Source organism: Acinonyx jubatus, chromosome A1 (assembly GCF_027475565.1).
Source record: "Acinonyx jubatus isolate Ajub_Pintada_27869175 chromosome A1, VMU_Ajub_asm_v1.0, whole genome shotgun sequence".
Classification (NCBI taxonomy): Eukaryota; Metazoa; Chordata; class Mammalia; order Carnivora; family Felidae; genus Acinonyx; species Acinonyx jubatus.
This window is the reverse complement of record NC_069380.1, coordinates 189,794,169-189,809,135: the sequence shown is the minus strand read 5'-3', so window position 1 is coordinate 189,809,135 and position 14,967 is coordinate 189,794,169. Positions and strand designations below refer to the sequence as shown.

Below are 14,967 nucleotides of genomic sequence, written 5' to 3'. Positions count from 1 at the left end.
TTCTCTTCCTGGGGCACCTGGGTGGCTTAGCCGATTAAGTATCCAACTCTTGATTTGGGCTCAAGTCATGATATCACTGTTTGTGAGTTTGAGCCCTGCATCGGGCTGTGTGCTGACAGTGTGGAGCCTGCTTGGGATTCTCTCTCTCCTCTTTCTCTCTGCCCTTACCCTGCTCACCCTCTCCCTCTCTCAAAAATAAATAAACATTTAAAAAAAAAAAAAAAGATTTTCTCCCTTTGTCCCTCTCCCCCACACATCCATCTTGTGCTCTCTCTCTAAAACAACAGCAACAAAAACACAAAGTAGCCAGTCTGTCTCCTACTCCTGAAAGTAATGGCCTTGTGAAGAAGAGGTCAAGTAGTGTCTAGGGCCTGGTGCTTCAGTGAGTGTCTCTGGTGTGTGCTCCATGTGCTCCACTGTTGTGTTTTGGCTGCTCTATCCTTCAGGCCAGTCGTTTGCAGAGGCCCCCCTTGCTTGTAATGGGCAGTGTTTTGTCCCTGGCCTGAATGTGGTGAGTTTTAACTAGATGTACTCTAGTCTGCTTGTGAAATGAGACCTGAGACCTGATACCAACTCCACCAGAATGGAGGACTTGCAGAACTCTCTCGTTGGGAGACGTGATGTGGGCAGGGGTTTGTGCTGGTCTCATGGGGGAGGAGCCTTTCACGCTGGGACCAAGGCAAGTGTGGCTGAGAAGGACAGTCCCACAAAAGCACAGGGGATTGGGGTTTGGCAGTAAGTTAGGCAGCCATTGTTGGCACTGAGCTGCTTCCATCAGGTGGCTCTGTGTTTATGCTGGGGGACCGGTAGGGAAATGGTGCCAGCTAGCTGCCTTGTTCCCAGAGAGGCATCTCTGTGAATGCTGCCTCTCAGGGACATGCTCTGAGAAGAGCAATAGTCTCCCCACTGTGTGCCCCAGGCGCTCTTTAGATAGCTGTTTCCATGATGTGTGTCCCCCGGTTGTTTGCCTGCTTTCTTTCCAGGAGCAATGTGGTGCCCTCTGGGGTTCTATTCTAGCCAAGGCGGCTGGCCTTTAAAACTCCAGGCTTTAAGTCCCACTGGTTTCAAGAACTCACAAAATTTAGCACCTCTCGTTTTCCAAACTATTGGCTACGGGGAAGCATTCTGGTGCGTTCCCCCGTGTGCTCCTCTCTCTCTTGCCCTTCTCTGCAACCACAGCTCCCTCCTTCTGCAGCACCCACTATCCGTTTCTCCCTCAAACCACAACACTGTACTTTCTACCTTCTTCGATGTGGATACATGGTGTTCTTATTTCAAAAAGCTGCGATGAGGACATCTGGGGATATCAGCATTATTTTCTATATTTCAGTTAAATCTCACTTAGAGCCAGATCTTTTTAGTTTAGTAGTTCAGTAGTTGAGATTGATGGATTCAGACTTTTAAAAGGTTCCATTGTAATGCCTATATTTAATTCAGTTCAGAATGCAATTACTAAGTATCTTTTGTGTACTCAGCTTTTTATTATATTCTCTAAGTGAGTAAAAGATTGGTTTCTGCTATTTTTGACAATTGTCCTCTTTTTAAAAATGGGTTCTGGAGGAGGTTAACTTAATTCAAAATATCTACAGAATATAAATTTAATAATTCTTAAAATTTTCAAGTATGATTTTCTCTACTTGTCTGATGTTGTTTAATGGTTATTTTGGATCCAAAGTTTGAGAATTTTCAATAAGATTTAGCTCTTAAGCTTCTTGAACTTTTTGACAAGTCTCTTGACTCAAAGACATAATAATGTTCATTACCAAGGATACTGTTACCAATGCTGCCATTTCCTCCTTTGCATCTCATACATTCTACTTTAACTTAGCAGGATGGACTGTGTTGCTTGAATTTGCAATTCTTGTCTGAGGAAGGAAAGCTCAATGTATCCCTTTTCTTTAGTACTGTTATCATTTAATGTTCTCTTTTTAAAATAGACTATAAAACAGAGGCATGTGATTAGCAGTCATATTATAGAGATAACAACAAGAAATGAGAAACTTAATTCCGTTTTAGTTCAGGGTCAGCCATATGAATGCCTGTCTTTTCTTTGTTTAAGATTCTCTTAGAAGCACAAGATATGGCAGTGAGAGACCACAATGTGGAATTCAGATCCAATTTATATATAGGTAAGATCTTTAATATTCTTAGCATTGGAAAATGTTTTCCAATAGTGATGCCAAGTTCATTATCTAATAACAGTCTTTGATATCTAACTACTTAGGACCGGGTTTGCCAGTGAAAATTGCTGGTAATAGCTTATTCTTCTGCCTTCAGCATGCTAAAGTTAGTCTGTTATAAATGGTTATAAATGGCAATAACCTTACTGCTTTATTGTTACCTGTTGTGCAGTATGACTGAGATCATGAAACCATTGCCAATAATTTTTTAAATAGTGGGTATCAGGATGGTACATGGAGTGGTCCTTGAGTCATAATAAAACTAAGAAAGAACAAGACTGAGATTTTAATTTTTTTTTAACATTTATTTATTTTTACGAGACTGAGAGACAGAGCATGAGTGGGGAGGGGCAGAGAGAGGGAGCCGTAGAATCTGAAACAGGCTCCAGGCTCTGAGCTGTCAGTACAGAGCCTGATGCAGGGCTGGAACTCAAGAACTGTGAGATCATGACCTGAGCTGAAGTCAGATGCTTAACCGACTGAACCACCCAGGTGCCCCAGAACTGAATTTTAAAAATGAATTCTTTGTCAAGCTGGAGGAGGTAAATAAAGAATCACAGGTGGCCTTACAAATATATTTATTTATAATTTGCCAAACCAGGTGCCTAATCCATAAAGGTGTCCTGTAATTTAACCTTCTAGTTACCAGGATGGAAAATCTGTTGAATTGTAAAAGCCAAGGGGCTTTGGAAGGCTCAGATGATCCAGCTGTCTTTGTTTCCCTTTGTTTTTACATTCTGAAGCATTGTCTCAGGTTTTGTATGCTTGTTGCACATCAAATTAAATTAAGTGAAAATGCTTTGGGAAGCATGATGCACTGTCCAATGTAAGGGATTTTTTTGTTTGTTTCATACCTTCACACAGTTCTCTTTGGAGAAAGAGACCAATGTTATTACAAAGCTCCCTCGCCCCCTCCCAACACTACACAGGGGAATGGTGTTGGGGCTAATGCTTTCCTCTCTCTTCGGCAGTACTTACTCCTAACCTCAGCAGTTTTGTAATCAAACAGAGATGTTGATGTCAAAGCAAAATTTTCTCAATCTGCCAAACCTACATATAGGAAGGACGAAAGGTATTTTAAATTCAAGATATGGGGAACTGCTACTCTCTAAATAGAAAAAGGCTGAATCATTATGGGAGAAATTAGTTGTCCATTAGGATTTTTCAACAATTAGAATAAAAATAGATCATGTAAATTCTACTTAGCCACATGACCACTGCCCTACTGGAGATATTTATGCTGGTTACGTTAAAATCCTACCTCAGCTCACCTGGAATTGATGCTGGCGACCACACCTACTCCTGAAATGCAAATGAGTTATGATTTCAAATTGAAATATCTTATTTTAAAGCCGAATCTTGTATAACTGATTATATTCTGATACATGCACAGATGCAGAGGGAAATCAAAGGGCAGCTCAGAAAATGCAGGGCCGTAGTAGTTAATCATAAGCGTTTTCTTCTGGGAGCAGCATGAATAAATAATGCTGGGAGGGTCCAGAATCATTGGAAGAGATGAAATGGATGAAGAGCGAGACCATTTGCTTAAAGCCTCTTGGTGACCTTTCCTGCTCTGTGACTGAATATCAAATCTAATTTAATTAATTTTACTCAGTTTCATAGGAATATAGCCTTCTTAGCTGGCAGACAAAACATAATGGAATTCAGATACAAATGAAATAGAATTTGTCTTTAAATCCTTTTCAGTAATTTTTGTAAAGTGAGAAAGGGTGAGGAGCTTAATCCTGTCTTCCCAAATGAAGGAGCAAAGTTCAATGTTGCCATTAAGCAAAAATAAACTTAACCAATCCTACGTGAATGGGCCTTTAATTCGTTGGTCTCCTTCTGCACATTTCCGCTGAAAAAACTATCCAACCTGTACCCTTTTTTCACCCATTTTTGTGTAAAAATCTCTTCTTGAATGGGACTGATAAGTTTAGATTTGTCTTATGATTATAAAAACCCATTTGCTAAGTATTTTGCTGCCTACCTCCTTTCTGAAGGAAAAAGGAATGAGTGCCTTCGAGAAGATGAAGAATCTTACCGTGACATGTCAGACGTTTTATCCCTGTATTTGCCAAACTTCCCTGATAAGAATCATCTGAGGTTCTTATTAAAAAAATATAGATTGCCAGGCCCCACCACAGACCCACTGGATCTGAAACCTCAGAGGGGGAGGAGGCCTGGGGAGCTATTTGTTTAATAAACATCTTAGTGATTCTTACCTATAAAATATGGGATACTGATTTTTCTCGTTGTATTCTTGAAAAAGGCCTAAACATTTCATTCCATGGATAGATGTCTTTTCGAGTTATGAAAGACTAGTCGCTTGTTGGCTATGATTTTGGCTTAGCGGTGGCCCCTCAGTCCCTTGACATGAGCAAGTCTAGCATTATAAGGGAAGTGCTTTTTGGTAGCGTATGTTCTCATTATGTGGTAATTCCTTCAAATGCCTGTCATCATTCTAAAGCTAATACCTGGTGTTGCATGACCACAGATTTTGAAAATTCATTTCCTTTCAAACTTATAATGATGACTAATGGCACTGTGAACAGGCCTTAACAAGTGGACATGGACTAATAAAATGTCAGTGCTTAGTGATTCATGGCATCTAACGTGATTCTTTAGGGAAAGTGATTGACTGACTTTGTAAATCAGTCTTCTGGGCAAAGAGCGATGAAGGGGGGAGAAGAGTGGTTTCCAATTTTAGAATGTCAGGATTCACATTTACCTAAATACTAGTAATAGGAAATACTGACAGTATTTTAAATTCTTGATACCTGTTGGGCATTATCCTTAGGCTGTTCCCATTTTTGAGATGTTTTAATGTTTTTTTTCTTTGATTCAGAAAGTATTTGAGTACCTTCCACGTGCATACTACCCACACAGTTAGAGGTGGCAGTATATCATATTAAAGCAATTTAAAACACTTAGCACATGTAATTTTGTTGTTTGTAGTCTTTTGGAAGGACACATAAATTGTTCTTCTGAGCAAGAATAAACCGTTCACACTGTTAGTACTGTATGTACTTGGAAAATTTTGAAACTTATTTTAGAATTTGAGCAAATTTGCCAGATACCTGTATTGAAAAAGTGATAGTAATTAGCAGAAGTTGTATTTCAAAATCATTTCCATTCCTTGTTGAACGTGAACTTTTGGGGCAATTCAAAAGACGTGTATGAGGCAGTGACTTTTACAGATTAAACATGAACACTTATACAAGATAGCATATGGTTTGGGACCAAAAAGAGTAATGTAGGTAAATAGTAGGAGTAGAAAAGAAGAGGTCAGTATTGATTAGAAGAATCATGGTAATCTTCTGGAAAAATTTAGCTTTTGAAGCTAGCTATTTGGGTATTTGAAAGAGCATCCAGGAAGAAAGAAGATTTTCAGGGTGGAGTAACCACATGAGCTAAGGCACCTAGGGTGGAATGAGCAGCAATTGTGTGGTCCAGTGAGAATAGTTGAAGGAAGCAGCAGGTTGATCTTGAGTAGATAAAACTGAAAGGGCAGACTGGGCCTAGATCCAGAGGGCTGACCATGGCAGGCTCTGGGATTTGGTTAACACTGTATTGAAAAGGAACCACAGGAAGTTTGGGGGTAGGAGATTTATGTTATTAAGGCAGTGTTTTAAGACTATTAACTATAAGCAGTGGTTTTGAAATTGTGCCTTGGGGCCTCCACGGGTGGGGCATAAGGCAGACAGAAGGACTCCTCGATGTCTGGGTCACTGCTGAAACCCTGCAGTCCAGGATAGAGCCTGGCACCTAGTAGCAACTCAGAAATAGTTGGTGAGTGAATGAATGGCACCGTTTTGGATCTCTCTCCACCTGTGTTTCAATTGGAACAGAGCCACAGGATAGTGAGCTTCTATATATTGTTTCATTTTAATTGAAATGGTTCCATACAAACACAGTTGAAACCCCTAACATACAGAATTATTATGTGAGACTGGAGGAGTGGAGACCAGAAACCAATTTGGAATCTATACTTCTAAGTTCTGATTTCATTCAGACCTCAGAGTGACTGTATTGCATATTCCCATTGTAGTGTACTAAAGAATCCTGGTGTTTCAGAAGAATTAATGTTTTTGTTCTGAACTAAAAAATGATGGCATTATGTGCCACAAGATAGGTAGATGGTATTTCATGGCTTTAGGATGAAATAGTGACTGACATTTAGCAGATACTGATGTTTGCTCTTAATGTGTTTGGCGGAGATGGAAAGTGGTAGTTAACATAGACCCTGATAAGGCTGATCATTGTGTTTGGATAGGTTACGTAGTACCGCACAGTTAGCTGTTTAAAATACTGTATTCAGTGGAGTAGTGTTCCTTTTCCTCAGAGCGTTTGGAAATTGGTGCTCAAGTTGAGCCGTGTCACAAGTGTGGATAGAAGCAGCCGTCATGTTTGCAAAATGCCTTTTAGAAGATTTCTAAACTTTTTCTAGTGTCATCATGCTTATTTGTAGGTTTCCTCCTGACAGGTGGATCCAGAGGAACTAGTCTTACTTCATTGTAAAGTGATTTGTGCAATTTGTCTTTCTCTTTGGAAATCCTTAAACACATTTCTTTAGTGCCCAGGGATGAAGTTGATAGAACGATAGCACCTCTTTCCTTATCTCACCGAGACCTGAAGAGGTTTTCTTAATCACTTTCATCCTTAGCTTTCTCTCTGGCAAAGCTAGGATGTTTCTGCTGAAACCCATTTCATGAGAGGACTCTAGTGAGTGGGTTGTCAGGTGCATACTTGAACATAGTCCTTGTATTTATAAAGTTGTGTCTCAGCAAGAATATAAGAATGGTGTGTATTGAAGTGGATTAATTTGATACATATTCTATAGGTTTTGGCTTTGTAAAAGCCTTATTAAATTGACTCATGAAGTAATGGACTAAATAAATTCAGAAAATAGTAGAAGGCGGCTACCACTCTGATTTACTGTGTGTGAAAACAGGTAACAGATTTCTTCTTAACTAGTGTTGGAAAAATTTTCTTAAATTTTACAAGGTCAGACTTTAATGTGCAGAGTTGGGGACGGGAGATGGGGAAGAAGCCGTGATATGGGAGTTCCTAAAACTGGCCCCAAATCAGAATTACTGGGGGAAAGGGATTGGTCTTATTTGTTCAGAATGTAATTTCCAAGGCCCACCCCAATTATACTAAATTAGAATCTCCAGAGATGGGGGTCTCAGCATCTGCATTTAAAATATGTTCCGTAGGCTAGTCTGATGTAGTCAGAGGACCAGCATTTGGGAACATTTGGTTCCAGTGACTTCCCATCACAATTAGAATAAAATAAAAACTCCTTAGCTCGGCCTTCAGGGCTCTATGTAATTTTGCCTTCATGTCTGATCTCTTTCCCTTGTTTGTACGACTCTTTCCCTTGTTTAGGATGCTTCAGCAGGCTGGTCTTTTTTCTGTTTCTAAAACAAGCTGGGCACCATTGGTCTTTACACTTGCTTTTCCCTCAGCCTGGAATACCATGTCCCTAGATATTTGCATGGATGACTCATTCTGGTCTTGGATCAAATGTCCCTTCCTCAAAGATGTCTCGTGACACACCCTCCAGTCTGAGGTCGCTCCCGGCACCCGATCATTCTCTGTCACATCACTGTTTTATTCTTCGTACTTGTCACTGACTGCAATGATCATGTTTATTTTCTGTCTTTCTCCTCTGGATTGTACACTTCACGGAGATAGGACCTTTGCTTTGCTAGTCTTGTTCACTCTTCTTTCTCCAACACCTAGAATAGAGCTTGTTCCTTAATAAGTACTCAAGAGATGCTTGTGTTGAGACAGATTTGTTCTCACCAGCCAGGGAACTCAGGTAGTCTAAGAATCCAGTCGAAGAAAGGACAGATTGCTCGCCTGATGGAGCTATAGTCTTGGGGATGCAGTCATTTCCTGTAACTCTCTTTGTCTTCCCTGTCTAGCTGAGTCAACCTCAGGGCGAGGCCAGTACCTGAAACGCATCCGATACCATGGCAGAGGTCGCTTTGGGATCATGGAGAAGGTTTATTGCCATTATTTTGTGAAGTTGGTGGAAGGCCCTCCACCTCCACGTGAGGCACCGAAGACGGCAGTCACCCATGCCAAGGAGTATATTCAGGAGCTTCGTAACCGGACCATTATTCACACTCTGTGATGGGGGGGTTCAGATTCCACAGTGTATATATTTTGCCATTTATTTCCTAAAATGAGACAAATTAAAGACAAATTCTTTTTATGACTTGTCATTGAATTATTGCAATATGAAGTATAATTGCTCATTTTATATGAATATTCATAAGGATTTTGCCCACCTCTTTTGTCCTCTGGGTATATTTGCAACCTGCGAGGGGAAATCAGCTTTCAACATAGTAACAGACTATAATTCAGAAGGCTTTTTTGAGCACCTTTGGGAGGGAATGTTAACTTTTCATCTGCAGGAGGGCAGTTTCAATAAGGGACTTGAGTAGAAGGTTACAGAAGAAGAAAGCTTGTGGTTGTTTCCCTTGCTTTTCTCTTGGGACTAGGGAAGGAAGTGGTGGAGGTGAGCATAGCTGTATGCATTTTAGGACATTGTGTAGTTCTGTTTTTTCTTTCACTGTTGGTGTGGGCCAGCAGGTGAGGAATTTTATTTTCCTTGACTGCTTTAGCAGTAACTAGAGATTACAGAAGTTTATTAAATACATTAATCTAGAACTCCAAAACCCTCTAACCGGGAAAGTTTTCTCCTAGTTAAATAAAGACTGTTTTCATGTCTCTTTCCAACAATGCTTTCTGTTACTTGGCTATCTTGTTCTGGATTGATTCATTTTTCAGAGTGAATTCTATTACGGAGAGAGGAATTGAACCGATCTGAGCACTGCATTCCAAAACAAGGCAGTAGGTGGCACTCATTGACCTCTTATTCACAGAAAGGTGTTAGTATTAAAGTAGAGCAAGTGTTCAGCTCTACTTGGCTCTCACTGATGTGTGTTTTCACTGACAAGAAAAGCACTCCCACAGCCCTAGACCAGTGTTACTCAAACTTTGGTATGTAGAGGGAGAACCTGGGGTGCTTGCTTGTTAATGCACACTTCTGGGTCTTGCCCCCATGACTCTGATTCACCAGGTCTTGGGAGGAACAAGTTTCAGAAATCTATCTATCTATTTATTTATTTAAATTATTTTTGAGAGGGGGATAGGGACAGAGGGAAGGAGAGAATCTTAAGCAGGCTTCACGCTCGGCGTGGAGTCTGATGCGGGGCTTGATCCCACAACCCTGGGATCATGACCTGAGCTGAAATCAAGAATTGCATGCTCAACCGACTGAGCCATCCAGGTGCCCCCAGAAATCTTTATTAAAAAAAAAAAACAGGGACTTCTAGATGATTCTGTTGTAGGGAACCACACTTGAGGATACTCCTCTAGTATGAAGAATGTGGTTTTAGTGCCACGTTTTAAGATGGCATTAATAATAGCTACTATTTACTGGAATCTCATTATTTGCCAAGGTCTGTGATAGTATTTTATGTAACTCTTCACAATATCCTGCAAACTGTAGATACTGTTTTGTCATTTTATAAAGGAAGAAACCGAAGTACACAGAACTCAAATAATACTCTCGGTCACATGGTATGTAAAAATAGTGGAGCTACGATTTAAACAAGGTTCCTAAAGTACCTGGTTCTGTGTACCTAATGAATAGACAGATGGGTTTCGCGCCTCTCCAGTTAACCTAACGCATGGGTGAAAAGGCCAAGGGCTCAGGGCAATAAGCCATGAAGGCTAAGGACAGATTCACTCTGGGTCCTAAATTACTGCGGCATGGCTTCATGGAAATAACACTGGAGTGGTAAAAGGCTACCTCCATTCCAGTCCTGGCACACTCATTAACCAAAAGAAGGCCCTGGGCAGGTCCCTTCTCTCCTTGGCTTCTATTTTGTTTATCTACAGAACAAGAGGTTCGGTGTTTCTTGTAGACCACCTTCAGATTCACTTGAATTACTGGTTTAAAAGATGCCTGGTGCTACTCTCACACTAAGTGAATCAGAATGTGGCATGGGCACTTGAACTTTTCACAAATGCCGCAGTGATGTGCATACTGGAGAATCACTGGACTAGAGGGTCTCTCTGTTCTCTTTCAGTGCAGCTGTTCCATGATTCTTAGCCTGGGAATTCTGAATTCCTCAGGTGTGACCAAAACAAGCCAGGTGGTGAATGGACTCCATAACTATTTTAAAAGAGGTAAGGGCAAAACAGACCTTGGATTCTAATGAAGAAAATAGGCTGTGAGCTAAGGTGAAGCCTTCATTTGGAAATTCTTCTGATGTGTTAAAAAGTATAATTGTAGCAAAAAAAGTAGTTAAAAAGTATAATTGTAGCAAACATGTAGCACTGTTTTAAGCACTTTATATACATCATCTCAAGGAAACTTTCCCATTGCAACAAAAGCAGAGTACATCTGGTTAGTTTCTATGGTTGAGAGTACATTTTCTAACATAAATGAACATTTTGGTTCCTACTTACAGTTTAAGTTTACGTGTTCGGAAATAATGTCTGTTAAGTATTACTTTTGTTGTTGTTATTATTTTTAAGTAGGCTCCATGCCCAACGTGGGGTTTGAACTCCCGACCCAGAGGTCAAGAGTCACATGCTTTACCAACTAAGCCAGCCAGGTGCCCCTGTTAATTTTTGTTTAATGGTGATCTCTGAAACTCTTGTAATTTCCTTCTTTGTCAGGTAATCATGATAGACTTAAACTTTTTTTGCTGGAGTATAGCATATTCAGAAAGCACACTAAGCATAAATGCATAGCTCAGTAAGTGAACTAGTGAACATGCTCAAGTAACCAGGTGGATAGAACCTGACAGCAACTCCGAAGTCCCCTTCACGCCCAAGCCCAGTTACTAACCCCCTTCTCTTCCCCCAAGGTAACCATTATCCTGACTTTTAACATAGGATAGATTTTTTTAAAGTTTACTTATTTATTTTGAGAGAGAGAGCACACACATGCAAGAACGAGTGGCGGAGGGGCAGAGAGAGGGAGAGAGAATCCCAAGCAGGCTCCACGCTGTCTGCAGAGAGCCTGACACAGGGCTCCAACCCAAGAACTGTGAGATCATGACCTGAGACAAGATCAAGAGTTGGCTGCTCAACTGACTGAGCCACCCAGGCTCAGACTTTTTTTTTTTTTTTTTTAATTTTTATTTATTTTTGAGAGAGAGAGAGAGAGACAGAGTGTGAGCAGGGGAGGGGGCAGAGAGAGAGAGAGACACAGAATCTGAAGCAGGTTCCAGGCTCTGAGCTGTCAGCACAGAACCCGACACGGGGCTCGAACTCATGGACTGTGAGATCATGACCTGAGCTGAAGTCGGACACTTAACCAACTGAGCCACCCAGGTGCCCTGCCCAGACTCAGATTTTTAAAAAGTGATTAGCTTTTGGTTTTTTTCAACTCAATTTATTGGGCAATCCTTACAGGCCTGGTGCGAGGGTTCAAACAGTGGAAGAGGAAACAGCCCTGCCCCGTGGAGCTCACGCTGTGATAGGAAAGACAGACTGTAAATCAGTGATTGCAAGAGTTTACTGTGCTGCATATTAGGGAAGTGGAGGGATGAGGCTATGCAGGCAGACATCAGGTGTCCTGAAATACAGTTACTGCTTTTTGGAAAAGTAAAGAGTTGTGTTAGAATGCCAACTTGAGTTCTGTTTTTAACACTATGAACATGAGGACCACTTCATGCTTCTGCAAGTTAAGATGGTTGTGGGATGCAAAGGAAAAATATACTGTCATTGGAGCGGACTCAAATTTACCAAACCTTATAAGGCTCCAGCTAGGCCCCAGGGGAAAGACAGGTGAAGTGTACTGCAAACATTGCAAAATAAAATGAGTGCGTTTTCTGTAAGTGATGAAAAATAGTAGAGTCTTTCCCTTCCCTTCCCTTCCCTTCCCTTCCCTTCCCTTCCCTTCCCTTCCCTTCCCTTCCCTTCCCTTCCCTTCCCTTCCCTTCCCTCCCTTCCCTTCCCTTCCCTCCCCTCCCCTCCCCTCCCTCCCCTCCCCTCCCCTCCCTCCCCTCCCCTCCCTCCCCTCCCCTCCCCTCCCCTCCTTCCCCTCCCCTTCCCCTCCCCTCCCCTCCCCTCCCCTCCCCTCCTTCCCCTCCCCTCCCCTCCCCTTCCCCTCCCCTCCCCTCCCCTCCCCTCCCCTCTCCCTCTCCTCTCCTCTCCTCTCCTCTCCTCTCCTCTCCTCTCCTCTCCTTTCCTTTCCTTTCCTTATTGTTTCTTTTGAGAGAGAGCGTGAGCATGAGTGGGGGAGGGCAGAGAGGGAGGAAGAGAGAGAATCCCAAGCAGGCTGCACCCTGTCAGCATGGAGCCCAATGGGGGCTCGAACTCCCAAACTGTGAGATCATGACCTGAGCTGAAACCAAGAGCTGGACACTCAACTGACTCAGCTACCCAGGCACCACCCCTTCTTTTCATTTTAATGCAGAGGTTGTAATAATGATTTCAGTTGATTAAGATGGGCCCACTCACATATGTAGGTTTAAAACAGGAAATGTTTTGGGAGTAAGTAAGCTTCCAGACAGATTCTAAAGCAGGAGAAAGTTGCATAGGTGACATTAACACCAGTTTGGGCCCTTTTCCTTAAGCCTGTGTCTCTGATGTAACTGTCTAGGGTCAGATTTCTATATGAGAGTTTTCTTTATTTTTAAGTCAAACCAGCCAAAACGTCAGATATATCTGTTATGGAATCGCAAATACATTGGTTGGAAGAAAAAAAATATTGGTAGGTAAGTCACACTTTTTCACTCAAGTAAAATTTTTTTTGTGTTTGTTCAGTAGGGACTTGAATGAATCATTATATTCACTTATGGCCCAAAGAGATTCAGAAAAATTCCACTCTGTAAAATAAGGGATGGCAATATTAATATCAAACAAAGTGGAATTTAAGGAAAAGGCATTAAATAAAACTAAAAGGGTTGTTGAATACACATATGGAGGAACATGTTCTGCAGTCAATTTGAGAAAATTTCTAGACCTCCTGAAGGTCATCTATAAATTCCAAGTATCTGTAGTGGACCCCAGGGTAAGAAATTCTGATTTCAGTGATTTAAGTTCATGTATCTATCTGGCCACAGTTCTTTGTTCTTTCCCTATATCCATGCCCGTTGCAATGTGACTTTGCAGGTCCTCTTATAAAGAAGTGGAGTTGGGGTTCTTGGGGTTCTGTCAGTGTGGAGCCTGCTTGGGATTCTCTCTCTTTCCCCCCCTTTCTCTGCCCCTCCCCTGCTCATGTGCACCTGTGTGTGCGCTCTCTCCCTCCCTCTCTCTCTCTCTCTCTCTCTCAAAATAAATAAATAAAAACTTAAAAAAGAAAGAAAAAGTGGAATCTATTCTGACCTCTTGAATTTGGGCTGGCTTTGTGACTTCTTTAGCCAGTAGAATGTGCCAGAAGTGACAGTTTGCAGTGTTCAGCCTAGGCCTTGTGTGCTTCCCCTTTCTTTCTTACACCTCTGCTTCTGCCACGTAAACAAGTCCAGGCTAACGTGCTGGAGGGTGAGAGGCCACGTGGAAGAACTGTGGGCCCCCAGCTTACAGCCAGCCAACCATTAGACAGCCCATCTTACATCGGCACTGCTGTCTACCCAACCAAAAACTGATTATGGAAGCATGAATGAACTCTGTTGAGACTATAAAAAACCACCACAACTGACCTATAGACTCATGAAAAGTAGTAAGTTCTTATTGTGTAAGCCGCTGAGATTTGAGGCGGTTTGTTATATAATAACAGCTGTGATAAACACCTGTCTGTTCCAAATGTCTGTAAGAATTTGTAAAATTGATTCCAGGCTTATCACAAAGAAGACCTCGGTAGATTCCCCCAAATAGGAATTATATAGATCACGTTTGGGCTGCCTGGGGGGTTTAGTTGGTTAAGCATATGACTTTTGATTTCAGCTCAGGTTATGATCCCAGGTTCATGGGATTGAGCCCCATGTCCAACTCTAGACTGGGAGGGGAGCCTGCTTAAGATTGATTCTCTCTCTCTCTCTCTCTCTCTCTCTCTCTCTCTCTCCCCCTCTCCCTCTCTCCCTCTCTCCCTCTCTCCCTTTCCCTCTTCCTCTCCCTCTCCCTCTCCCTCTCCTCTGCTCATGCATGCTCTCTCTCTCTTAAAAACAAATATACATATATATGTATATCATTTTAAAAAATCCTACTGCCCTAAAACTAGAAATTTGTTCTTTTTAAAAAGAAAGTTTAAACATAATCTACTTGATAATAGAACACTCCTAACTCTCGGTTCTTGGAGGAAAAAAAATCCTGAAATAGACAGATCCTGTGAGCCCAGTCAAGAATTACCAATGAAAAAAATAGGTATGAGAAAAAGGCATAAAGCATGCAAAGAAAATTAGGAATTCTATGTAGAAATGTGCTGGATCATTTCATTGCCCACTTGCCTGACCTGGAACTACATTTCCCAGAATCCCCCTTTCTTTACGGTTCTGGTTTAGAGTTGGCCAAAAGATCAACTTGAGTAATACTTGAGAGTTGGAAATGATGCCCTCACAATCATTTTGGCATCCTAATAGCTATAACAGTGGTATAAGACATCAAAATAAGGCAGCAGGTGTCTAATGCTGACATCTTCTAAGAATGATTTGAGCAAAAGGGGATTATTAGAGACTATTAGCTAGCTCAAAGGATTTCCAAGTGGCCCAAGAACTAAGTTTTAAAGCTACATGCAACCTGGATGATACAGCCACAAAAATACTCCCTCCACCACTACAGGACTGTTTAGTGGAAAGACCACCTATGATGCTGT

At 41.6% G+C, this 14,967-nt stretch overlaps 1 protein-coding gene across 4 annotated transcripts in view; it reads left to right on the top strand.

Moving 5' to 3' along the window:
• Positions 1-8,406, top strand: part of MRPL22 (mitochondrial ribosomal protein L22) — a 34,754-nt gene extending 26,348 nt beyond the window's left edge. For all 4 annotated transcript variants that reach the window (XM_015063903.3, XM_015063902.3, XM_053199828.1 and 1 more), the window contains 2 exons: positions 2,060-2,129; positions 8,114-8,406. In XM_015063903.3, coding sequence (XP_014919389.2) covers positions 2,060-2,129; positions 8,114-8,325 — 282 coding nt within the window. In that variant the 3' untranslated portion in view covers positions 8,326-8,406. The remainder of the gene's footprint in view (positions 1-2,059; positions 2,130-8,113) is intronic.
• The last annotated feature ends 6,561 nt before the right edge of the window (positions 8,407-14,967 follow it).